General features: G+C 45.1%; 1 protein-coding gene and 1 long non-coding RNA gene across 10 annotated transcripts in view; one reads left to right on the top strand and one right to left on the bottom strand.

Annotated features, from left to right (window-relative positions):
- Positions 1-26,792, top strand: part of TRPM2 (transient receptor potential cation channel subfamily M member 2) — a 67,477-nt gene that overhangs the window by 35,718 nt on the left and 4,967 nt on the right. For 4 of the 9 annotated variants that reach the window (XR_008319396.1, XR_008319395.1, XM_053309212.1 and 1 more), the window contains 13 exons: positions 2,731-2,944; positions 5,747-5,865; positions 6,637-6,769; positions 6,944-7,115; positions 9,711-9,894; positions 10,319-10,500; positions 15,273-15,405; positions 15,805-15,892; positions 16,721-16,808; positions 18,518-18,669; positions 20,083-20,159; positions 20,389-20,490; positions 26,397-26,483. Coding sequence is in view for 7 of the 9 variants with exons in the window: in XM_053309212.1 (XP_053165187.1) it covers positions 2,731-2,944; positions 5,747-5,865; positions 6,637-6,769; positions 6,944-7,115; positions 9,711-9,894; positions 10,319-10,500; positions 15,273-15,405; positions 15,805-15,892; positions 16,721-16,808; positions 18,518-18,669; positions 20,083-20,159; positions 20,389-20,490; positions 26,397-26,483 (1,731 nt within the window). In the remaining 2 variants the exon portion in view is untranslated. Of the gene's footprint in view, positions 1-2,730; positions 2,945-5,746; positions 5,866-6,636; positions 6,770-6,943; positions 7,116-9,710; positions 9,895-10,318; positions 10,501-12,176; positions 12,328-12,721; positions 12,879-15,272; positions 15,406-15,804; positions 15,893-16,720; positions 16,809-18,517; positions 18,670-20,082; positions 20,160-20,388; positions 20,491-26,396; positions 26,484-26,792 lie in introns of those variants that run through there. The other 5 variants (XM_053309214.1, XM_053309219.1, XM_053309218.1 and 2 more) reach the window with 5 other exon arrangements.
- LOC128350697 (uncharacterized) lies at positions 1,010-26,792 on the bottom strand. The gene is made up of 2 exons (XR_008319397.1): positions 26,591-26,792; positions 1,010-2,920 (listed from the first exon to the last, which is right to left on the bottom strand). It is a non-coding gene; the product is annotated as an uncharacterized LOC128350697 (long non-coding RNA).

Here is a 26,792-nt window from a genome sequence, read left to right as displayed (position 1 = left end):
TGCTGTGTGCTGTGCAGACCGAACATGCCTAGAGATGTGAAGGCCTGGGAGAAAACTCCCACCCACCCCACATCACCACCACCAACCCCGAAAAAAAACAAAAAACCCTTTTTCAGCCCCCACCCCTTTTTCCTGTCCCCCCACCCCCACCCCAGCCCTTCATATCTCTAAGCATGCCATTAGGGCAGCCGTTAGTCTTGGCTAGTCCTCTAATTAGTCTCCTAAAACCTACTGGTCCCAACTCCATACGTCTAGAATAATGACCTGCATACTTTCTTCTCTTTGCATAATATGTTTTCTATCTCACAATTCCCCCCCCCTCCACACACACACACATACACTTTATATAAGGAAGGTGTTTGTTTCAAGAGAGGTGATTAGCAGTGGACTTGCTCAGGGTGTTTCCATTTAGGAAAGTAGACATGCACATGATTTACATGATGGCAAATTCAGGTGGATACTCCCACCCGCCACCCACTCCCCAGTATCCCCATGTGTAGGTAAAATATCATGTATGAAGTGGCTCACAGAATCATGTTTTCCAGCAGTGTCCTGACTCCAGGTTAGAGTCAGCTGCTTTCATCTTAAGGTTGATGAAATCTGCACAATGCAAACATGAACAACACACCTGATAACTCAGAGCCAAGCTACACAATAAATTAGGTGCATCATTACAGCTGATCTGGTTGTGTTTTTCCCCCCTCAGTAGCCATGGGGAGGGTACAGATCAGGACTATAGCAGGGACAAAGGGTTAAAGCCTCCCTCCCCGCTTGCTGTGGTCCTGATTGAGATCACACTGCCCATTGCAGCTTCTGTTTAGGGAAAAGAAATGTGTTGGCTACTGCTTAACATAATGTGTCTGGCTCTGAAAGTGTCCTTTTTGTTGAAAATTCTCTGTGGTGAGAGAATCCCTTTCTCATTATAGCAGAGTGCACAGAGGCACAGCACAGCGGAAATTTAGTTAGGCATGCGTGTTTGCTGAGAGTAAAGTAATTTGGAGCCAATTCATAGTTTCAAATCAATACAAAAGGCATTTATTAAGGAACTCCATTCTAGATAGGAAAGTGAGGAGTTAGGATCTCTAATCTATCTATCTAGCTGGATGCAGATGGATTCTGCATCCTCTCTGCATATATGGTGCAGGGAGAGAGACTTGCCATGTTGCAAGGTAGAAGGGCAGGTAGGAAGAGAGAGAGGGAGGAAGTTGAATTCCCTAAGAGTAGCAATCTACATTTCAAAGGGATAGCATCAGAGCAGTGGAGAAGGGATGACCAATGTCTTGACTCTCTAGCCCTCTGACTTACTAGTCTGTCCTCCACTGTCTGAGGCAAAGAGACAGCGCAAAGTCCTTTAACTTCCAACACTTTCCCTCTTTCTGAAGGTAAAAAGGGTGCAAGCAATATGGAAACCTTACAAAAATGGGTATAGTTTGGCTGATGAAATACAAACTCAAGCAGAAGTTGTTTCTAACAGAAGCATAGCTCCATATCTTTGCCATAACTGGGTTTATTTGTTTGTTTTTGTTCAATTTTATACCACTTTCCATAAGGCATCTCAAGGCGGTTTACAGAAGTTAAAATACAATAAAACACCATAAAAATCACATTTAAATCCTTAAAATCAGTTAAACTGTAAAAACCATAAAACAGACATAAAAACCCCATTAAAAAGACAAACAGAAGCAGAAAAACCCTTCCCATACAGCAAGTGCCTTTTAGAAGTGTGTTTATTCATTAACATGATGCCATCTCTCCAGGGTCAGATGTCTCCTTGCTGGTGACAGTCTTGGAAGCTAGAGCTGCACTCGGGGATTCAGAATAATTCAGTGCTCTCTGAGTAATTACCTTAAAACCTGGCTGGGCAAGACTTTATTTAATTCAGGGGGTTCCCAAACTTAAGTCCCCAGATGTTGTTGGACTACAACTTCCATCATCCTGGCATTCAACCTTTGTGGCTGGGGATGATGGGAGTTATATTCCAACAACTTCTGGAAGTTTTTCACACCTGGCTTTTAGTTCACATTTCCTCTGGAATGGAGGGGTGTATTCACATATTGGCCAAATGTATGCCGAAGTCCCCTGTGAGCTATCAGGGAGCACTTCAGACACAGTTCAGGTTTTTCATTGCATGTCAAAGTGTAGCCCAATTTATATCCGGGGTAAAAAAAAAATCCACTTTTTGTGTCATTTGGGGGGGGGGCAACTTTGGACTCGCAATAAAGCCTTGCAGTAAACCTGCGGTAAAGCCTGCTGTCCGGGAAAGCTCCTGGGATGTTTACACACAGCAGGCTTTACCATGAGTTTATGAGAAGTCTTTACTGTGAGCTCAAAGTTGTCTCAAAAAATCGACACAAATAGTGGATTTCTTTTGGCCTGGATATAAATTAGACTACACTCTAATGCGCAATGAAAAACCCAAATTGTGTATGAACTCATAGGGACTTTGGTGTAAATCTGGCCGATATGTGAATGCACTCCCTCCATTCCGGAGCAGATGCAAGTTAAAGGGCTTTATAAAGTCCTATGCGAAAAACTTTTTGGTGACCCAAGGCTAGGACCCCCTAGTTCAATGAATAGGAGAAGCCCAAGGGCTCTCGTGAAGAACTGGCAGAATTCCTTCTGCCCTGATCACACAGCATGCGTATTGATATGGAAGAATCATGCAATTACATGAACTCCCAGCTGCACTGACAGCCACATCATTCTTTGCTACTTCCCTCCTTTCCACAGAGAGAAGCGGCTGCAGTCAACGTCTTGCCTGAAACGCTTCCGAGCCTTCTTCACTGCGCCTGTTGTCATCTTCCACCTCAACATCCTTTCCTACTTCACCTTCCTCTTCCTCTTTGCTTATGTGTTGATGGTTGATTTCCAGACAGTTCCTTCCTGGCGGGAGTATGTCATCTATTTCTGGCTCATCTCTCTGGTGTGCGAGGAGACGCGTCAGGTATTGGTTATGCAGAATATAGAAGAATCAATGGTGACAAATAATTTAAAAACAACAGTGGTCTTCAGCTTCTGGTCATCACTGACCATAAGATGAAGCCTGGTCAGTCACTGGCCAGGCTTTGGGCCTTCCGAAATGATCATTTTGGGATAGTTTGGATCATTTTGCTACTACTACCATGACAATGACGACAAATATTTATATACCGCTCCTCAACCAAAGTTCACAAAGCGGTTTACAAACAAAAATAAAATGGTCTCCTGTCCCCAGAGGGCTCAAAATCTAAAAGAAACATAAGGCAGATACCAACAACAGTCACTGCAGGGATGCTGTGCTGGGGCTGGATAGGGCCAGTTGCTCTCCCCCTGCTAAATTTAAGAGAATCACCACTTTAAAAGGTGTCTCTTTGCTCAGTTAGCAAGGGATCAATCCAAGGGACTTGCGTATGGGGCAGTATAGAACTGTATTACACAAAGTTTTTTTTTTTTTAAGATCATTTTGGGATATTAATTAGTTGTTCGAACCATACTTTTTTCACCCAGCTGCCATGTCCATTGAAGGAAGTTGCACTTATCAACTAGGAAACTAATATTTTGTCACTGAGTGCCATTTTCTCTTCCTACATCCCAGCTTGAGACATCCGTTGCAGTTTAGAGTGCAATGGATACTGTGTTTGTGTGAATATGATGGGTAACTATTGACCAGTGTTTTATTATCACTAGTGACCAGCAGCACATTCCTCTCCCCCTGCTTTGGCTCTGTAACTTTCAGGATTTTTTTACATGGTTGCTGTTAAAAACAAAAAACACCACTGTTTTAGAGGATGATGCTGCATCTGAAGGGTCTCTGTGGGCTATACTGCATGTTAAAGGAAATAAATAATTTGACTCTGCTTACTTGCTTTTTCAGCTTAAATAGCAGCTGCTGGGGGAGAAGGCAATCAGGATCAGGACTGTGGTATGTGGGGGAGAGAGATCTTTCCCTTCCCATGGCCCCCATCTGGATCCCTCCCCTCCTCAGCAGCCATTTAGCTGGCCTCTGCGCATGCACGGCAGCCATTTGAGTGGTTGCCACAGTGCTTGGCTGCATTGCATGTGAGGAGAGGAGAGCTGGTCTTGTGGTAGCAAGTATAACTTGTCCCCTTAGCTAAGTAGGGTCTGCCCTGGTTGCATATGAATGGGAGACTAGAAGTGTGAGCACTGTGAGATATTCCCCTCAGGGGATGGAGCTGCCCTGGGAAGAGCAGAAGGTTCCAAGTTCCCTCCCTGGCTTCTCCAAGATAGGACTGAGAGAGATTCCTTCCTGCAACCTTGGAGAAGCCACTGCCAGTCTGTGAAGACAATACTGAGCTAGATGGACCTATGGTTTGACTCAGTATATGGCAGCTTCCTATGTTCCTATATTTTCCCTGAAAAAGAACTTCCCATTGCCACCAGTGAGAGATTTGTAGGGTAAATAGCAACAGCATGGAGAGGGTGGGGATCCATGGTAGGAGAAAAAGACTAAAGCCTCCCTTCCACTATGTCAGTGACTGACATACTGTGCAACATTACGTGCACCTTGCGACATAGCATTGCAACATAGCATTTGTATAGTTGAACTAATGGCAAGAATTGCATGACCAGAGTCATCCAACTGATGGATGTTATTTTCAATGGCCGTCAATTGCAATTCTTGTGATTAGCACAACAGTGCTCTTGGGCAGCAGCACAAATGCTACGCTGCGAGGTGCACATAACATTGTGTGAGATGTCAGCCACCGTCTTGGTCCTAATTAACACCTCGCCCCCCTCACATACACACACGGTCTGTTATTTACACTGGAAAAAGCAAGCATGCCAGGCCAAACTTCCTGTCGTTTGGCCTCAAGTTGCCTGCTGTCTTGTCATGTTTATGGGTTTTGTCACAAATTACTCCAGATGAATGCCAATGCTGACACGCAGTACTGCCAACTCTGTACATTCTGAAGGAATGGATATTACACCCCCCCTCTCCCCTAATTTGTTTTTAATGAATACACACTGGGTTATTTTATTTCTTGTCTTTTGGAGCCTGTGATCGTCCCCACTTTTCTGAAGTATTTTAACATATAAATCAAGTGTTGCCAACACATTTTTATTTATCGTTGCTGTTTTAAATGCTGCTGTTATAAAATATGTTTTAATTAAGCTGCTGTTAATTTTTATTGGCTTAATGTTTTATTGTATTGATTGTTTCTAATGATGTTCTTATCTATCCTAAAAGCTGTGCGAATAGAGCAGGATATACAGTAACTTTTAAAAGTAAATGCATAGCATTTCTTTGGAGTGGTTCACTTTAATTCAGCATAATTACATCCTGCTTTGACTGCAGAAGTGGAATTCTATTCTTTGTACTCTAGAATACTGTATTCTCTTTGTAAGAAATTTTAAAAAAATTGTATTGGGCAGTGGTGGTGATGGTATGTGGAAGCCAGGAATTCTTCATATTTTCATGGACACATATCTGTATTACTGCAGAAACCTATCCAACTTGCATTAAAAATCCTGGTAGCCTGAAGCAAGTGTCAGCATATGATTGGGAACATTTGGAAAGCACACATTTTCTGAGATAGTTCTTGTTTCCTCCCTGTTCCGTGGAAGCATGCAACATAGGCCTCTGTTTCTACTCTCTATAATTGGGCATGTGAAGCAATTTCTGTATCAAATAGAGAACCATTTGTTATGGGATGGCTAACAAATTTATTATTATTTTATTATTATTCAAATGCACACACAATGATTCTGATAAAGTAACATAGCAAAATGGTTTCTCTTCCCTCAGATTTTTTATGATCCTGATGGGTTTGGCTTGGTGAAAATGACTTCCTTGTACCTCAACGATTTCTGGAATAAGTTGGATGTGTGTGCCATTTTGATCTTTATAGCCGGCCTGACCTGCAGGTATGTTGCAGTGCAATAATACCAAACTATATTTGCTGGAAAGGGAAAATAATTTTTCCAGAATTTGGCATTTAGATTTAAAACTAACAATATATTGGCATAATGTTTGAAGGAATGATCAGAAATTATGCCAACCTATTGTTTGTTCTTTAAATTCTAAATGCTGACTTCAGAAAACGTTCATCAAAATGTCATCTGTTTTACCCAGTCTATACTTTCTCCAAACACCCTGAGACCAGGCTTGTGTTTATATTACATTTGTGGCATTTGCCTCGAGGTAGCTGCTGGTTACCTCCACCTCTAGAATCATGCCCTTTGTTCTACTGTATGTAAACAGATACCTTCTAGCCAGCAGCTCCCCTTGGTTGGCTCTTCAGTCCGTTGGCAGGGACTGGAATTGTTGGTTGTGTCATCTGGCATTTCAGCCTCTCCTGCTGCTCTTTTCCTGCCCAGGGATTGACAGGAGAGGCCCACCTCCTTCAGTCCCACCTAATTCCTTTTGAGTCCTAAGCCCAGCCTCTTCTTTTCTCCTTCCTATTTCTTTTTCACCTTTTTGTTGTTGAGTTCACATGTTGGAGAACTGCTGCAGCAGAAGCATGTACACAACCCTCTGCTCGTTTGAATAATTGTTGTTTGCTGCAGGGACATCAGTGCAGATTCCCTTGGTGCTCCTTGTGTTTGAAAACAGTAGTCTTTGAGAATGTGGTCCTGACATTTCCTTTGTTTAACACAATAAATAACTGTGTTTTTGTTTCTTTTCTCTGTGCTAAGATGGATGCCATCCACTTTATATCCTGGAAGGATCATACTGTCTCTGGCTTTTATTATTTTCTGCCTCCGTTTGATGCACATTTTCACAGTCAGTAAAACTCTAGGCCCCAAGATCATAATAGTGAAGAGGATGGTGAGTCGTTATTTCTGCTGATAACACGTCATTAGGGAAAGCATCATTGTAGTTGCATGCAGTCCCTGGCATTCATCTTCTAATGAGGATGCCAAGAGCGAAAGAGGCCATGGGGTGGCAGCTGTTTCCATGGCAAAGAATATTTCATTTCTGCCTGGTCTTCTGGATTTGCAGATGAAGGATGTCTTTTTCTTCCTCTTCCTCTTGGCTGTTTGGGTTGTGTCCTTTGGAGTGGCCAAGCAAGCCATCCTGATCCATAACGAGGAGCGCGTGGACTGGATCTTCAGAGGCGTTGTTTACCATTCTTATTTGACAATCTTTGGACAAATTCCTTCCTACATTGATGGTATGGAATGCAAAATTGCTTCATACTGTGGATTAGCAAGGGTCATAGGAACATAGGAAACTGCCATATACTGAGTCAGACCATTGGTCTATCTAGCTCAGTATTGTCTTCACAGACTGGCAGCAGCTTCTCCAAGGTTGCAGGCAGGAATCTCTCTCAGCCCTATCTTGGAGATGCTGCCAGGGAGGGAACTTGAAACCTTCTGCTCTTCCCAGAGCGGCTCCATCCCCTGAGGGGAATATCTTGCAGTGCTAACACATCAAGTCTCCCATTCAGATGCAACCAGGGCAGACCCTGCTTAGCTATGGGGACAAGTCATGCTTGCTACCACAAGACCAGCTCTCCTCTCATGTCAGTGATAGGGTTGCCATATTCAAGCTTCCCAAATCTGGGTGCCCTAGTTTGCATATTATGCAAATTATGCAGCAACTAATTTGCATTTTATTTATTTATTTATTTGGCAGATTTGTATACTGCCTGCCACTACCCAAGTCTCTCAGTGGTTTAGAACAATAAAACAAATGAATGACTGCAGAGAAACTGCGGAGTCAATGGCAGGAGGCAAAGCCACAGATCCTTCCTTTCTTTCCCCTCCTTCTCTTCCCTTCCATGTGATCAGATCTAGAGTAAAATCTGGGCAAACCTGGTGGTGCATTTGAAATCTGGGTAAATTTGGGTGGAATTTAACAGCCAGGTGGAGAGGCCAGTATCCAGGGGCTACCCTAAATTCCGGGGGACATGGCAAGGCTAGTCAGTGGCTAGCATCTTAAATTTACTAGAGGAAGTCCTATTGGAATTTAGTTGTCTTTTAGAATAACTTCTAAGTATTGAGTACTTTAGTCAGGATGCCAGCCAGTTTGTTTGAATATATCCCTTCTGCACTAAGGATATATTCAAACAGACCTGGCCAGACGTTGGGCAGGGGAGTAGGCACTTGGACCAATGTCATAAGATGTAAAAGCATTAAACACAAAGCAATGGTGTGAATGAAGGGTAAGCAGATGGGCATATGATAATGGAGCCTTTTTAATCAAATATGACTATCTGTCATAGCTGCCATGGCAGCTGCTATGGTATATACTTACTATAGCACAATAAACATCATTCTGTTAACATACGTTGTTTGCCTTTACATGGGAGCAAATTAACCTGGAGGAGCCCCCTGTGTTAAACCAGTTATGGTCTGATTAAATGGCTTATGAAGTATATATTCCAATATTCCCTTCTTAGTCCTGGGGCAGCTGCCTATGCTCCTCAGCCTTTGCTGTTAAGAGTGCTGCCATCCCTTCTAAAGGGGCAAGGAGGCACCTTCCAAAGTGGTGGCTCTCTTACATCTGGGCGGGGGAGAGCATCTGTCCCTATTCAACTCATCCTAGCATCTCTCCAGTTTGGTTGCTGGTTGGTTGGTTGGTTTGATATCCCACTTTAGCCCATAGGCTCAGAGTGGCTTATAGTGTTTAAAATAATAATAATAATAATCCTGTCCCCAAGGGGCTCACAGTCTTAAAGAAATAAACAAAAAACCCCAACCCTAAATTCTCAAGGCAGGCAGCAGCTGGCAGCTGGTTCTCTTCAGGCCAAAGAAGGGGCTTCACTGTTTTGCCTCACTTTCTGCTGCAGCCTGATAGAAATAGTGGGGCAAGTCACACGATCATCCTGGGCGCGCTGGGAGGGCTTGAGGGGAAGGCTGAACTTAACCTACTTTCTCCCCAGACTGCCCAACCGTCCATCATCAGCACACCTCCTACATGGACAGCCCTGCTCCATGCAGCTCCATGGAGCACAGAGCAGGGTGGACGAATCCGGGGATGGGCCATTGTTCCAGCCTCCAGGCATCCTTCAGTGCAGTGCATGGCATGATCTATGCACCCATCTCTGTGACTACTTGGGCTGTGTGCAACCCAAAGAATCACATGATACCCGGTAGCCAGGGTAAGGGTGCAAGAACACCCTTAACCTTGGCTAAAACCCAGGTTTGTTAAGGGGGTTAGGCAGGTGGGGAACTGAGGGATCTGCAAGGATCCCACTGCTTCTCGCGACCATCCTAACCCTGCTTGGGATAGTCCAGGCAGGATTATGCTGGTCATGAGAACAGCCTCAGTGTCTTCTTCTTGTTTCTTTTTTTAAAAATGTGATCTTTTGGGGACAAGGAATCATTTTCTCATTCCTTTTGCTATGTAAACTGATTTGAGACCTTTTTTTGTGTGTAAAATAATATATAAATATATTCTTAGTAATATTAATAATTAATAAATAGCACTGACAGCAACCGCACAGTCTCCAGGAGATGAGCTCTTAAGACTTGTCTCTGGCAGTGGTTCAGTGGCAGCACATCTTGATAGAATTTCTTAGAGGGAGAAAGACCCGTGTGTGGGAATCAGCCATCAGCCTCACCACCAGCTTTGAAGTCAATGTAATATTGGACTGAGTGATTCAGTTCAATCTTTACCCAAAACTTTAATTTTTCTAAACTCTGATCACAGAACTTGTTCTTATCTGTTATGGCAATTCAGAATCAGCAGGCAAGATAATGGGATGAGTTGGCTGTTGATGATGTAATTTGGCATTTGTTGGATTCAATATGTTTTATGACAGGCGTGAACTTCAACCTTGATCAGTGCAGCCCAAACGGGACGGACCCATATAAGCCCAAGTGCCCTGAGATCAGTGAGGCCAAGCAGGTGCCCATCTTTCCCGAGTGGCTTACAGTCATCTTGCTCTGCCTGTACCTTCTCTTCACCAACATTCTCCTCCTCAATCTCCTCATTGCCATGTTCAAGTGAGTTTAACACCGCCTTGCACTGCCACCTTCCCCTTATGGGCTCTCCAATGACAGAAAACACTGAGGCTGACAGGTGAAGGTTTACTGCCTTTGCACTGCAGGCTAAATTGCTTGAAGAAACCATAAACCCAGGATATCAGTGTGCAGCAAACACTGAGTCAAAGGAGAGGTTAAATTGGCCAAAGTCTCTGTGTGTCACCTGAGCACCTAAGCAGAGAGCCTTCGTTGCCAGTTTTGAAATCCATGTTTTTTCCACCATTCAGAATGGAAATGTGCTTCTGCAAGACTTAGCCCATTCACTTCTACTTATGAGATGTCTAGGAGAGGACCACCACTGTCCCCATGTACTCAGGGGATGGTTAGAAGATAAAAGCCTGTGTGTGGCAGAGCTAACTCTTGTGCACTCTTGTGTCTTTCCCAGCTACACATTCCAGCAGGTGCAGGAGCACACTGATCAGATCTGGAAGTTTCAGCGCCATGACCTGATTGAGGAGTACCACAGCAGGCCCCCAGCTCCACCACCCTTCATCCTCCTGAACCACCTGCAGCTCTTTGTCAAGAGGGTCATTCTGCGGAAGCCAGCCACACGGCACAAGCAGCTCAGTAAGAAGGGTTGTTGCGGCGGGTGGAGGGGGGCTCACTGAGAGTATGATGTGGGGCCTTACTGAGTCAGGTTGGTTCAAAGTATGGTATGTGGGCACACAGCCACTTTTGACTTTGTTATGATAATTGGTGTCATTCACCAATCCTGGAAGGAATGAGAGGAGAGATTGGAAAAGGGAGTTTGAGACAGAAACTGCCCTGGTGGATGACTACACCAGGAGATAAATGAGGAGGGTATAGTCCTTATAAGTATTTTTACTCCCCTCCTGCCCCCTTTATACTTAGTAAAGCCCCCCCCCCTTCCCCGTACTAGTAATGGAGAATCCGGTGAGAGTTCCCCTTTACCAGTATAGCTCCAAGCTGGTCTAGCTGGCTCAGTTTGAACTCAAATTGGGTCTGGCTTGACCAAGCTAAAACTGAGCTGGGCCTACCTCCCCATGCCCCGATGATCAGTGAAACACTGTGAGGCACACAGCTTGCATACCCACACAATCCACACTGCTCTGAAGGCCGGGAAAATGAGCCCTGGCCTCCCTGCTGCTCACACGGTGCATCTAGAGATTCTCCTCGGTTCTATGAAAAAAAACGCACCTCTCAGTGATGTTCCGTACCAGTGACTATGGTATCCTTCTGGATTGTCTCTCTAGATTGGGGGCACTGTATTAGAGTGGCTCTGTTCCTACCTGGACAACTAGTTTCAGAAGGTGGTTCTGGGGAATTTCTGCTCAACCCTTCGACCATTGGCCTATGGCTCCATCTTGTGTCCCGTGCTGTTGACTTCTAAATGAAACCTCTGAAGGAGGTGTCCGAGGCTTTGGACTGTGTTGTTGTCAGTATGGTGATGACACCCAGCTTTACTTGTTATTTCAGTCATCTGAAACCAGGGAAGAAGTACAAACTTGGAAGTGCTTCTAGTCTGAATGAGAGCAAACACTAGCCCTCTTCAGTTGCTATAGAGGGCAGCCGCACTCACACTCACAAGTGGGAAAGCAGGGCGAAAGTCCCACCCCACCACTGTCACTCACCCTCGCGCACCCAACAAACACGCTTATGGCACTGTTTTTCAGAAGGGGACTGCACCATGTGTTCAGTGGTTATTCCATGAGCTGCAACCTGATTCAATGGAATCATCATTGAACATGCTTACTGCCCTGCCCCATCAGACAAACAGTGCCGCTGCTGTAAGCATGTTCATCGAGTATGAGGTGGCCAGGAATGTATTTTTCCAGTTGTGGTGGGTGCACCAGCTGAGACCCTTCTTGGAGAAGGCAGGTGTGACACCAGTCTTCAATGCATTGGTTCTATCCAGCATAAACTACTATGCTGTCTATGTGGGGCTGCCTTTGAAGATGGTTCAGAAGCTTCAGAGGGTCTACTGCTGAACTTCAGGATTGAGAGGTGGTTGCTACATGAGCATGACACCTATTTTGTGGCAGCTTCACTGGTTGCCAGTCTGCTTCCAGGCCAAATGTAGAGTGTGGTGTTAATTTTCAAACCCCTCTACAGCTTGTGGCCTATGCCTATATGACTTGCCTAAACCTTGAGATTTCCTTTGCCCTGCTCTCTGGCCTGCTGTCGTCCTCAGTTTGTATGGCAGTAACCAAAGGCGGGGCTTTTTCAGTTGTGGTACCGCACTTCTGGAATGCTCTCTCTAGCATTCCATTTTAAACTGTGTTTAAAGACTCCCCTTTTTAGAGAAGCTTTTGGCCCTTAGTTGGCCTGGTTTTAAATTGAGTTGCCTGGCTTTTAATATCCTGTTTTTAACTGCTATTGGTGACATAGTGAGGAAAATTACTCCAAGTAGCCCCATTCAAATTCAAAAGACAGGTAATGAAAATCTAAACTTGTCCTTTTAATTTCAATGGGACTACTTCCATAGTATGTCAGCCATTGTACTTTAAAAAATGGACTCCTGTATTGTTTTAATTGATCTTAAATGTTGTGTATGTTTTTGTTTTTAATTGTGTGTTTTTTAAATGTAAGCCACCTTACATTAAATTGTTGTGATTTTTTTAATGTAAGCCACCTTGTGATGTAATGCACTCAGTGAATAAAACAGAAGGGGTATTTTGTGCCAGAATAAGAGGCAGTGGCATCAGAGCCATTTGACCGCTCACTGGGCTCAGGAGCACACAGCAATATTACTTGTCTGGCTGGTCTTACATGCCCCTTTTCCTACTCATTTGGAAAATGCATATTCCTGGCATTGTTGAGTGCAGGACAAGTGAAGGGAGGGGCATGGAAGGCTGGTAAAGAGCAAAGTGAGGAAAAGTCAGTTAGTGACAGTTGGAAGGAGAGATAAAGCTGCTGAGAAGATGCTGAGGGAGAAAGGGCAGAAGAAGGAGAGAAGAAACCAGAAAAGACATCAGAAAGAGGAGGTAGAACTGATATCCAGAAAATAATGGAGACATAAACAGTCTGCCTTTCCTCATCCATCACTGTTGATGTGTTTTAGAAAACCAAAGTAACTCCATTTTACTTAGAAAACCTCAGTTTGACTTAAAGTAACCCCAGCTCAGCTCAGAGCCATCACGGCCTCTCATGATCAACGTCATTATCTCTCTCCACTAAATTGTATCTATGAAACTTGGTTCTCACAAGATTCTCATTGTTCTTTTGCTGACAGTTAAGAAAACAGGATGTAACCAAATAAGGAGTGATCACCAGATGAACAATGAATCATTCGCATGCGTACTAGATACTTAGTCCACCATTTTGTTGCCACGTATACTATGTCTAGGGTATCAGCATCATTCAGATTGTTTGTATAAATGTTAGATGCACCTATAACCAATTGGTAATCCGTTTGAGAGCGTAAAGCCCTCTGATTACCTGTTGCAACTGCAGTGCAATAAATTGCCTCAAAAGAGATTCCCACTGTGTCTGTTTGATTGGCTAAAAGGCGGACCCAGGGACGAACCGAATTCACATCACTGTGAACCATGTGCATTACATTTCCTCAGAGGCACTCTTGCCCCTTGATTTCGGGTCTGAAGTCCAGAGCCTCCACACCCCCTGGGGGCCCCCAAATCCTCTTTAGTCTCTTAGGTGGTGTAGTCGCCATGCCGCTGCCTGCGCTGTGCCTAATGTGACTGTGATCTGTGCCTGGAGAGTTTCCACACAGAGCCGATACAGCGAATCTCCTCCAGAAGAGAGTATGTGCATTCACACACCAGCCAGACTTACCCCGATGTGCATTTGAGATCTTTGGAAGCACCCGCCACACAAATCAGGCTTCTGAATAGAGATGTGCAAACTGGTTCGACCACCCACTGTTCGGTCCCACCAGCTCTTTGGCGGGGGGTGTTGCAAACTTTTTAAAAATTTTCACTTATTCCTTCTGGGGGCTTCTCTGAGGCCATGGAGGGGTCTGCGGAGGTTCCCCACCACCCGGCCTCTGTTATGCCTTAAATTGCCCAGTTTGGGTGGTCTTTGGCCCTTTCCAGGCCTTTCCCCTGTTGCAGTGGCCATTTTGGAGGCTGCCACACATGCCCAGTGGGCCTCTGCATGGCCTGGGTCATGACCCAGCCACGCAGGAGCCCACTGGGCATGCGCGGTGGCCTCCCAAATGGCCACTGCAACAGGGGAAAGGCCTGGAAAGGGCCAAAGACAGCCTGAACTGGATGATTTAAGAAATAATGGAAGCTGGTGGGGGGAGGGGAAGCCTCCGTGGATCCCACCCACCCCTCACAGCCTAGGAGAAGCCTCCGAGAGGGGGTGAAATTAAAAAACAAACAAACCTGTTTCCAAACCTCTCCAAGACTGGACTGGGGTGGGCGGTCAATGGGGGCCTGGGCCAGCTGGTTTCATGCTCACCCCTACTTCTGAATTTTAACTTGTCCCAGTTAAAACAAGGGTTTTTAAAACCCTGGTTTTAAGCGAGTTTTTCTGAATACACCACAGCAAATGCCAGGGAGAGGCACTAAGTAGACTCTTTACATAATCATTAACATGATAAGAGGAAAGCACTCTTTAGGAATGCAAATAGAACCGCCTTGCCTAGATGCAAAGAGTGGAAAAACCAGTTTTCAGGAAGCAAACTCCTTGAAGGTTCTAGTTATAAAACCTCTGTGTATGCGCCAGTTGACTTTTTAAAATGATATTAGTCTGCTTGCTTAAGGTTTTTGCTGGTTAAAAAAGAGGTTTTACCAACAAACTGATGTAAAGCACACCATGCATGTGCTGGGAAAAAGGGAAAAGGTCTGTTAGTGTATACAAATGCTCCAGTCTAGGACACAAGGTTTTGATGGTAACATTGTGTTCCTCCCCATGGAGCTCACATACACATACACACACACACTCTCTCTCCCCCCCCACCTCTCTCTCTGCCCCCCCCCCCAATTGGCTATAAGGAAAACATGGAGGCGTGCAGTGTGAACCTGCACAAAAAGGAAACCCGAGAGCAGAGAGGAGGGCTGCTTTCCTCATGCCGCGAGAGTAATTCAAAGTGGCTTTGCTCATCATATACCCTGAGAGCTGGAAGCTCTGTGTGGGAAAGCTCCAGGTGCTTTAGAGACAGAGGGGGAAATCGAGAAAGAAATATGTGGGATGGGTATATGTTAAGTTGCATCATAAATATACCTGTTTTATATTATTACATACTTGTGAGTTCCGTTGCTGTTTTTGCCCTAAAAATACTGTGTTTGTCATGGTGTAGGGGGATGATGTTTAACGGTTGGGGGGGGGGGCTCCAAAGGCCTTTAGGTCCAGGTGTGCACCAAATTTCCTAGGTGCACCTCTGTGTTTCTTCATCTGTTTGATTTGGCCTGCAGAAGAGAAACTTGAGAAGAATGAAGAGGCAGCACTCTTGTCCTGGGAGATGTATTTGAAGGAAAACTACTTGCAGAACCAACAGTGCCAGCAAAAGCAGAACACTGAGCAGAAGATCCAGGATATTGCAGAAAGGTGAGGGCTGCTTTTGCTATGCTAAGTAGACCCCAACACCAGACCAAGTGGATGTTGTGCTCCTGGGCATCATGAAACTTGAGGGGTTTGAGCTGCTCTGCTAGTGCACTGCCGACCATAATTTAGACCTTGCAACTACCTCAGGTTCACCCTATCCTACCTACCTAATCTTGTGTCCAAGATTTCGAACATCTGAGGAGTTGCTTTCATGAGTTGATGTGTCAGCCCCACAATCTTGCTGTACAGACAGAAGCTGGGAAAGAGGTATGCCTTTGTGCAGTGATAGAATAGCACCCTGACTCTTAGAATGGGCCTATGGATAATACCAAAGAGGAGCATGTTTAAAGAGCTTACTGGTCCTCTTCTGGCCTCCCTGTGAACACTAATATCTCTTTTCAGAGTCAATGTGCTGGCAGAACTTCTGGACCTTGATCGGGTGAAAAGGACAGGGCTGGTGGAACAGAGGTTGGTGTATCTGGAAGAGCAGGTGAGGCTGACTTCCAAGGCTCTCCACAAGAAACCAGGGGTATGCACAAACAAAAATCTGCGATTTGATTCAAGGTCAAATTGAATTGCAGACCCCCTAACTGATTTGTTGAAAGCATCCAGCTTGGCCGGCTGCCTCAATGTATCAGTCCCGAATCACCCAAATCGATTCAGGTGATTCACGTGCCATTTTGAGGCACGCTTTTCCAGCAAAACAGGCCTCAAAATAGTGTTCAAATAACCCAAATCGATTTGTGTCGAATCGGGTGATTCTCCTCAACCCCAAATCGGGCTCTCTATTTTGAGGGGTCAAATTTGCAAATCACCCCAATTTGACCCAGATTGATTTGACAGTGAATCAAATTTCACACCCCACAAGTTACTCCAGGATGGGATCTGACTGGTAATACGGCTACCTTGCCAGAGAACTGGAAAGAGTGAAAAGCAAATTGAGGTGAACTACCCTGTCATGCCAGCCACTGTTGATCAACTGTTGGATCATTTAATGTATTCTTAGGCACAGAGGAGTCTCTTCCAGCTTCTCCCTGTCCTTTAATGGCCTAGAGACATGAGTGCGGCAAATTAACTTACATGCTTAACCTTATCTAAACTGAGAGGTTGCTCTCAGGAAAGAAGAGAGACCCTATTTGAATTATTCTTCAGCTAGGAAGTGTTATTTTCTGAATTAAAATGCGAAAAAAACTGCATCCCTAAGTTCCTTCTTATAATCCAGACTTGCTCAACAGCCTTATCATCTCACTTCTTCCCCTCTGGACAGAGTTGCTGGTTGGTTAGTGGAGCATTAACTGGTTTGATTGCTTATTTTTAGGTGTTTCAATCTGCAAAGGCATTGCGATGGATTGTTCACTCTCTCACTAGTAGTGGGTTTGGATCAGAGGAAGATGCTCCTATAATGGGTACGTTTGGCTGCAAGCATGAGAATCTGAGAGCTGCTTTGTCAACACTTTGACTCCAATACCTGAATACAAAATACACATGCATCATGTCATTTATGGGGCAACATGTGTATCATTTACAGCTTTTTTATCTAGAATATTCACAAACAGGAGTCTGACAATTTCCCTATCACTGTTTGTGAGCATTTTAAAGGGAAACCACTGTGAATTTTATACAAACATCACCTGTGCCCTTCATAACTGATGTGAGACTTGTGTACTTGGATATTGGAACCTGAGTATGAAAGGTATCACAAGCAGCAGACTTCAGATGGGACCTAGGGTCACACCTTCCTGTTCTTTCACTTTGGGGGACATGTTTCCATTTGTTGTATGATACGTTTGTCCAGTTTGGTTTCTGATCCCTTTGTGAACCTTTGTGGTTTGTAGGGGAGTAGAGAACTGGTGTTTCTACCTTCCTACCAAAGTGACAAATTTGTTCTTGGACTACTATGAAAGCTGGTCCAGGTTATGATGACCTCTACTTGGAACTGACAGCATGAATGTATGATTGACACAGCCACCATGAGGATTTTTCAGGGGATATTTATATGTACAGTGTAGGTGTGTGTTGAACAAGAAAGTTGTGGTCTCTACACATGCCAGGCAATTCCCCAGAAGTCATGTTGTGGTGACGTCACCATTGTAAAATCGTGGGGAGGAGCGGGCAGCGGTGTTAGATGTCACTCTGCATTTGGATCTCGCTCTGCACTTGAGCCATAAAGACTTCTGGTGGACAATATTTTTCTTAGAGGTGGCAGATTTCTAATTTGCCTTTTGCAGCTGCACCTCCTACTGCAGTGAATATTCTCTCTTTCTCTCCCCTGCCCCCCCCCCACACCTCCCTTCATATTTCTGCTGTTGGATCATCCCTGCTAGTTATTGCCTTGCTGCAAGAGAAACGTCAAAAAGATTGTGTGATGTGTTTTCATGAGAGGAAATCTCCAATTTCTTCAGAAGAGCAGAAAACAGGCAGAGGTTTAGAAAACAAGCATGCTGAAATCTGACCTCAGACTTCATATAAAGTCTGGTGGCGCAGTGGTAAAACTGCCGCCCTGTAACCAGAAGGTTACAAGTTCGATCCTGACCAGGGGCTCAAGGTTGACTCAGCCTTCCATCCTTCCAAGGTTGGTAAAATGAGTACCCAGAATGTTGGGGGCAATATGCTAAAATCATTGTAAACTGCTTAGAGAGCTCCGGCTATAGAGCAGTATATAAATGTAAGTGCTATTGCTATTGCTATTGCTATATAAAGATGAATATGAAGTCAATTTAATATGAAGATGGTTGGTGTTGGTGGGAAGCTTAATTTTTATTTCAAAGGGCTTTAGGGTCACTCATGTTTCTGAAGAAATGATCCCTAGCACTAGCGCCAGATTATGCTGCAGTGTTAGCCCCAAAAGTTCTCAACATTGAAGGTTTCCTTGCGGGCTTCTTTTCTGCATATGCATTTGCAGTTGTTTTCAAAATATTACCACAATGGGCCAGACTATTCTTTCTGCTTGCTTATTTGTGGTTTTTTCTCTAAAGGCCACTATGCTGGTTCAGTATAATAGTTTACCTAGCTCTGAATACTGTCCACCAACAATGGCTAGTCAAGTTCAGAAATATAGTATGATGATCTCCTCAGATTGATTATGTGTAGGCTGAAGGAATTTTATTTGCCCTAGTTCCTAGCAGGGCCCCTGAAATGAAGGATGATCCTGAAGAAGAGGTCCCAGAATTTTTCCACACCTTATACCATGTGAGCGCCAGGAACCTTTTGTATCCCAACTCCACTGCTGTCCGCTTTCCTGTGCCAGACGAGAAAGTGTCATGGGAGGTAGGAGTCCTAACTCTTCAAAAGGAAGGCCTAGTTCCATGCAGAAGGGGGGAAATATTGCCAAGAGCTGAGCTTTGCAATTAGAACTATAAAAGACATGGAACATAGCTGCAGTACTGATATGATGCCAGTTCAGACAATGCTACTTGGCTGGTCCACTGAATTGCATACAGAGAAGCATGTGCGTGCATCCAGTGCATTATCCCACTACTAAATGGGGGGGGGGGGGATGGAATGTCCAAACTACCGTAAAGTAATATTTAATTGCTCAGTGAGGTTCTGAATTCCATCTTCTCTCTCTTACACTATTATGTTGCAACAGGATGACACAATGAGTGGGGAGGAGATGTGTGTGTGTGTGTGGACACACTCATCCTCAGTTGATAGAGGGGCCATTCAAAATAGTTTATAGCTATTTTTTTCTCCTCACAGAACCCAGGGAATGGGAGTTTTGTGAGAAGAGCTAGAAATCTCTAAAAAGAACTCTCAGTACCTTCACCACACTACAGTTTGTTTGGTTTTTTTGCCTTTTGCATGTTTTAATTATTAAGAGTTTAATAAATATCAGGATTATTTGGATAAGCCTTAAATCCTGAAAACCTTTGTGAGGATACTCAGAATACGTTAGAGATTTCTAGCCCTCCTCACAGAACTACAGTTCCCAAGGTTCCTGGATAGAGGGTGGTAGTGTAGGGAGGGCATCGGTAGAAAGCTAGTGTTTGGGCCACCCACCCACCCCAACCCGGTAGTAGTGGTGGCAGCCCCTCCCTCCTGCAGCACCCCTTCCACTGCATGCACAGGGCACCCCTTCTCTCCCTCTGTGTGGTGGCAGCTGAGAGGTGGGCTGCTCCCTCAGGGAGGATGCCGCCACTGCACACAGCAGGGAGAAAAGGGGCACCGAGGGGGGCACCACCAGGTGCCCATTGCAGTGAGTGTGATGGCCCAGACAGCAGCTCTGCCCCTGGGAAAGGGAATAGGTGGAAACCACCTTAGCCTGTATTCTAGCTAAGAGTAACAATTATATAAAACTTGTAGTGCAGATATGCCCTTGAACTCCAAAGGAACTCATATCTAGGCTTTGAGTACTGCCTTGATGGCAGATTTCTTGTCAGCTTATTGGCAAAAGAGCAGGGCCTTAAAGAGTTCCACTTCAGAAGCTTTGACCCCCAGTTCTTGCTAGTACGTGTGCAGTCATAGTAACTCTGAGTGACACTAGGGCTGGCCAAAAGGAAGAGAGAGAAAGCGAGAGAAAAGAGCTCTTTGGAGTTTGGATCCAAGTAAAGATACAGTTGAGGCAGAACCCTTTGTCCCCACAGCTGTTGGGTTTCCAAAGACATCTCATACTTGAAATGTGGATGTGTGTTGTTTTGTGGGACACTGAGTTATATCTGAAAAAAACTTTTCCCTTGGTAGGTAGAGTTTGAGATCTACAACCCACCCTTTTGTAGTGTAGAAATGCAAGAGGAGGCTATCCCCGAGACCCTAAGAGAGTAAGTATGCCCTCTGGTTGTCTCCCTCTCTCATACTCCATCTGGCACTTTCTTAGCTCTTTCTGTACCTGATTCTTCCCACACACACACACTTTTTTCTTTTTTTGCCTCTCACTCATTCTCCCTCTCAGCAATTGCTTTTTACTTCTCTTACCATCTTCCTTTGAGTCTGGCGCTGGTTTACAATAACTCATTCTGAGGACACAAAGGGTTTGCTCTTGTCTTTCAGCTCTTTGGAGAATCTTTCAAGGATAAACTTCAACAGTATGGATGGGGATGTCAACAGACAGAGCTTCCATGGCACCTATATGGTCCAGGATGGCCTGCCACTGTGAGTATGCCTGATAGCATGGGTAGAAGCTTTCATTACCATGCCTCACCTTCCATATTTTCACTTCAGATAAACAGGACATTCCAATGGAACATCAGCCATATATGACCTACACTTGAGCCCTTTTCACGTTATGCCCAAGACACCTACAATATGTGTATATGTTCACTGCAAATGCAATGGTACTCTTGCTATCTATACCCTGCATTTGAGGGGGGCTGTACCCAGGTTCACATTTAAAATTAACACATGTACAGTCTTTCACACAAAAACATGTACATGTGTACAAACATGTATGCACGTACAACATAATGTCTGGATAGGGCTATTGGTATTGCATAAGGGTCCTTTGAACTGAAAGGCAGTATATCAATTACGGGGAAAAGAATCTCTCTCTCTCCACTTTCTCCACGCCATGCATGATTTTATAGACCTCTATTATGTCTCCCTGCAGTCGTCTTTTTTCTAAACTAAAAAGCCCCAGGTGTTGTAGTCTTGCCTCGTAAGAAAGGTGCTCTAGGCCCCTGATCATCTTGGTTGCCCTCTTCTGTACCTTCTCCAGTTCTGCAATGTCCTTTTTTGGATGTGGTGACCAGGATTGTACACAGTATTCCAGGTGTGGTCGCACCATAGTTTTGTATAAGGGGATTATAATGTTAGCCGTTTTATTTTCAATCCCCTTCCTAATGATCCCTAGCATGGAATTGGCCTTTTTCACAGCTGCTGCACATTGAATAGACACTTTCAACGAGCTGTCAACCACAACCCCAAGATCCCTTTCCTGGTCCGTCACCGACAGCTCAGATCCCATCAGCATATACTTGAAGTTGGGGTTTTTTGTCCCAATGTGCGTCACTTTACACTTGCTAACATTGAACCGCATTTGCCATTTTATCGCCCACTCCCCCAGTTTAGAGAGATCCTTTTGGAGCTGCTCACAATCCGTTTTGGATTTCACTACCCAGAAGAGTTTGGTATCATCTGCAAATTTGGCCACATCGCTGCTTACCCCTGCTTCTAGATCATTTATGAATAAATTAAAAAGCACCGGTCCCAGTACAGATCCCCGGGGGACCCCACTTCTTACTTCCCTCCATTGTGAAAACTCTCCATTTATACCTACCCTCTGTTTTCTGTCTTTCAACCAGTTAGCAATCCACACATGTACTTGTCCCTTTATTCCATGACAGCTAAGTTTCCTCAGGAGTCTTTGATGAGGAACTTTGTCAAAAGCTTTTTGGAAGTCCAGGTAGACTATGTCAACTGGATCACGTTTATCCACATACTTGTTGACACTCTCAAAGAAGTCCAAAAGGTTGGTGAGGCAAGATTTACCTTTGTGGAAGCCATGCTGGCTCACTCCCAGCAGGGCCTGTTCTTCTAGGTGCTTTATAATTTTATCCTTGAGGATGCTTTCCATCAATTTGCCTGGAACGGACGTTAGGCTAACTGGCCTGTAATTTCCCGGATCGCCCCTGGATCCCTTTTTGAAAATTGGTGTTACATTTGCTACTCTCCAGTCCTCTGGTACAGTGCCCGATTTCAGGGATAAGTTAAATATTTTAGCAAGGAGGTCGGCAATTTCACATTTGAGTTCTTTGAGGACTCTTGGATGGATGCCATCCGGCCCTGGTGATTTGTTAGCTTTCAGTTTTTCCAGACAGTTTAGAACATCATCCCTTGTCACTTCTATGTGACTCAGCTCTCTAGCCTCCATCCCTAAAAAGCCTGGTTCAGGAACAGGTATATGCTCAGTATCCTCTGCCGTGAAGACAGACGCAAAGAACTCATTCAGTTTCTCTGCAACCTCCATATCCTCCTTAATAATCCCTTTCACTCCCTCATTATCTAATGGCCCAACCGCCTCCCTGGCAGGTTTCCTGCTTCTGATGTACTTAAAGAAGTTTTTGTTATTCCCCTTGATACTTTTTGCTAAATGCTCCTCAAACTCTCTTTTTGCCTCCCTCATTGTCACTTTGCATTTCTTTTGCCTGAGTTTGTGTTCCTTTCTGTTCTCTTCGTTTGGACAGGCCTTCCAATTTCGGAAGGAAGTCTTCTTCCCTTTTATGGCTTCCTTGATGGTACCTGTTAGCCATGCTGGCATCCTCCTGGACTTAGTGGTACCTTTCCTCCTTTTGGGTATACAATCTAACTCGGCTTCTAGTATTGTGGTTTTGAGTAAACGCCATGCACTCTGGAGCGAAGTGACTCTCCTGATTTTCCCCCTCAGCTTTCTTTTCACCATACTCCTCATTTTGGAGAAGTTTCCTCTTTTGAAATTTAAAATGTCTGTGTTTGACATCCTTGGTGATTCTCTCCCCGCATGTATGCTGAATTTGATGGCACTGTGGTCACTGTTCCCTAAAGGGTCGATGACACTGACATCACGCACCAGGTCCTGGGTGTCACTCAGAATTAGATCCAAGGTCACCTTCTCTCCGGTCGGTTCCATGACCAACTGTTCTAAGGCACAGTCATTTAGCGTATCTAGAAATTTGACCTCTTTGTCCTGACTTGAATGTGAATTTACCCAGTCTATGTGTGGGTAGTTGAAATCACCCATAATTACAGCCCTGCCTCTCCTTGATGCCTCCCTGATTTCCTCCTGCAACTCCCAGTCACTGTCGGCATTTTGATCCGGAGGGCGATAGCATGTCCCCAGTAGCATGATTCCTTTCCGGCCTTGTATAGTCACCCACAGGGTTTCTGTGGAGGACTCCAGTCCACCTAGGTTTTCTAGCTTGTTAGATTCTATCCCTTCTTTAACATACAGTGTTACCCCTCCTCCAAGGTGCCCCTCCCTGTCCTTCCTATAGAGTTTATACCCAGGGATAACAGTGTCCCACCGGTTCTCACTGTTCCACCATGTTTCTGTTATGCCCACTATGTCTATTTCTGCATTAGCAACCAAGCACTCCAGCTCACCCATCTTGGCTCGGAGGCTTCTGGCATTGGCATACAAGCACCTATACACTGAATCTTTCCCCTGATGTATGCTATTCCTTTGACTCTTTGACCTGCTGACACAGCCTCCCGTCTGCTCTTTATGCGGTTCTGCTCCGTCCCCATCTGTTTTATTTGAATTCTTTGCAGCCTCACACTTTAAAGGATGGCTTTTGCCAAACGGGATACTGCCCAGCTCCCATCGGCTGTTCCCCCAGTGTCATTTTAAAAGCTGCTCTGCAACCTTTTTGATTTTAAGCGCCAGCAGTCTGGTTCCATCTTGGTTCAAGTGCAGCCCGTCCCTTTTGTACAGGCCTTGCTTGCCCCAAAATGTGTCCCAGTGCCTAACAAACCTAAACCCCTCCTCCCGGCACCAACGTCTCATCCACGCATTGAAACCCCTCAGCTCTGCCTGTCTCACTGTACTTGCGCGTGGAACAGGTAGAATTTCTGAGAATGCTACCTTGGGGGTCCTGGATTTCAAAATGCTACCTATCAGCCTAAATTTGGCTTCCAGGACCTCCCGACTGCATTTCCCCACATCGTTGGTGCCGACGTGCACCACAACAGCTGTCTCCTCCCCAGCACTGCCTAGGAGCCTGTCTAGACGCTGTGTAATGTCCGCAACCTTCGCACCAGGCAGGCAAGTCACCGTGCGGTCAACACACGGGTCACAAACCCATCTCTCTATCCCCCTAATGATCGAATCACCAACTACAAGGAGTCCCCCACCCCCCAGAGGAGTATCCCCTGTGCGAGAGGATATGGGCTCATCATCCATGGAAGGGGTCCCTTCTAAAGGAGCATTTCCCTCTTCCTCCGACCGATGTCCTCCTTGCCCAAGACCTTCATTCTCCCTGACAGCAGAGGAGCTACCAGCCCTGGAGTGGGATGCCTCTATCATATCCCTGAAGGTCTCATCCACATGCCTCTCTGTCTCCCTGAGCTTCTCCAGATCCGCCACCTTGGTCTCAAGGGAACGGATTTGTTCCCTGAGAGCCAGGAGCTCCTTGCACCAAGCACACACCCATGACTTCTGCCCATGGGGCAAATAGTCGTACATGTGGCACTCTGTGCAATACACTGGGAAGTGCCCCTTCCCCTGCTGACCTTCTATCTTCATACTGTTTTAGTTGGCTCTTTACAGTATTTAGGGAGCTTATTGTCCGTTTATTAGATAGTTTACTAGGATAGGTCTCAGCTGTAATGGTCAGCTATTTAACTGTCCACACAGCCTTTCCCAAGAATATGAGGGATACAAGGGAGGGATATGTACTTACGTTCTCTTCTCCACCAGGCTCCTTGTGATCCTTGTGATCGCGGGGGCTTGTTCCAGGCTCCCCCGCACACTTCCCGCTAAACTCCTGCAAAACTCCTATGTCCTGTTTGCTATCCCTGTCCGCTATGCTCTGTTCGCTATGCTCTCGGGCCTACACCTCATATGTAGAGTAGGCTTCCAACTGTCACACAGGATGTGAGTCAAAGGAAGGAATGTGGGGCCCCTCCCAGCCCTAGCTGACTCCACCCCCACTACTAGTAAACACTGCCTTTAGGTAACCCTAAGAACTCCTAGCCCTGTTATATGTTAACCCTAACAAGTAACCCTAACAAGTAACACACACAGAGATAGAGAGACATTGTCACATGAGACATTGTCTCATGTGACAATGAAGAATAGTTTGACTAGAGTCCATGTAATAAATAGCCAATCTTCTCTTTAGTATATGAAGGAAGGTTGCTGAGATTGGAGACTCAGTATTTGCTGCTTGAAGGAAGGTTGCTGAGATTGGAGACTCAGTATTTGCTGCTTTTATTGTAGTAATCACGGTAGATGTCCCATATCCAGTTTCTGGTCATTTTTGTGCTGGTGATATTCTGCTGAACCTTGTAGAAAGACCAGGGGTGGCCCAAGGTATTGTGGTGTCTGAGATGAGGCAGAAAATGCTTCCTTGCCCCTTGCCCCTGGTGGGAGACAGCCCCCTTTCCAAATCAACCCTGGCAAACTTTGAAAGTGCAAGGGGGACAAGGAGAAGGAAGGTTGCCAGCAATCTCCTCTTCTCTTGTGCTTATTGCAGGCTTTGCAAAGAGTGTGAGGAGAAGTGTTCCTTGAAAAACTTGCAAGGGTCAGATCAGTCCCAAGGAGTTGCTACCACTGGCACGCCAATAATCCACCACCTGAGGCGACTGCCCTACCTGGCCTCATGAAAGGGCTGCCCCTGGGGACACCATGGTGTCTCTGTGTTTGTAATTGCAATAGTATGATAGATAAGACAGTGACTAGCCAAAGGTTACTCCCTGGGCTTCATCCCTGGGCATGCGGCTCCAGTAGCCACACCTCAGAGATCCAGTGCATGTTTTGCCTGTACCAGATTCAGTCCCGGTATCTCCATTTTAAGGACCTGTTTTAGCATGGCTGGGAGAGACCTCTGTCTGAGACTCTGAAGAGTATTTAGAGTAGACAGGGCTGGGCTCAGGCCTGACTCGTCATATGGCAACTCCCACAGTCACTAAAGAGACATACTGTCCAAATAAAAGGTAAACAGTGTGATAATACTTCCTGAGACTTATTGGTTTATTGTACCACTAGCTTTCATAGGCAGCAACCTACTTCAAATACATGAAGTAGATGGAGAACTTGGTATGTATATATATATGCAGGGTTTTGGTACCTTCTGATCTATTCTGTCGATAACAGATGTGTGTGGCTATCTGTGGTTATGATAAAAAGATATTCCTGCACATCCTTAGAGGTAATCTCATGTTTATGCTCCAGGATTAAGTCTTGGCGAGTTTAGGTTCACAGTAAGTCCCTCCTGATAATTTCTTGTGCTTTGCATCATATGAAATTTCCCTACTTGTTGCCATGATTTTTAAAAAATATATGTTTAACTGGAACTGGAACTAAAACATAGCTAAGGCCCTAGCACTCAGCAGCACCAAAGTAGCTCTTTTCCCCCTTACAGGAATCCTATGGGAAGGACAGGTTTGAGGGGCCAAGGGATCCTTCGGTTCTTTGGCCCAAATCATGCACTTCACCCTGTTGTGACACGGTAAGTAGGCTGAGGAGGGCATTCTTAACTCCATTAAGCCAGTACAGTACTCCAAGAGGGCAGCTCTGCATAGAAACTATTCAGGATATTAGAAATGAAATACTCACATGATTTCTACTTTGCAGTAAAGAACAACAGCCTCTTTGTACTCTTTAGGTGGTGGTGCCATTAGAGAGCAATGTCATTTGGCTCCCTTTGAAAGCAGCACGGTTCCTTTTCCTCTCCTATCAGATGTAGGTTCATGCAGAGTTAGAATTGGCCTGCTTTTCACAGGTTGATAGAAAGTGCTCTGCATATTTCCCCAGTACT

The sequence above is a fragment of the Hemicordylus capensis genome, chromosome 3 (genome assembly GCF_027244095.1).
Source record: "Hemicordylus capensis ecotype Gifberg chromosome 3, rHemCap1.1.pri, whole genome shotgun sequence".
Lineage (NCBI taxonomy): Eukaryota > Metazoa > Chordata > Lepidosauria > Squamata > Cordylidae > Hemicordylus > Hemicordylus capensis.
Note: the sequence above shows the minus strand (reverse complement) of the source record. Positions and strands in the feature narration are given on the sequence as shown.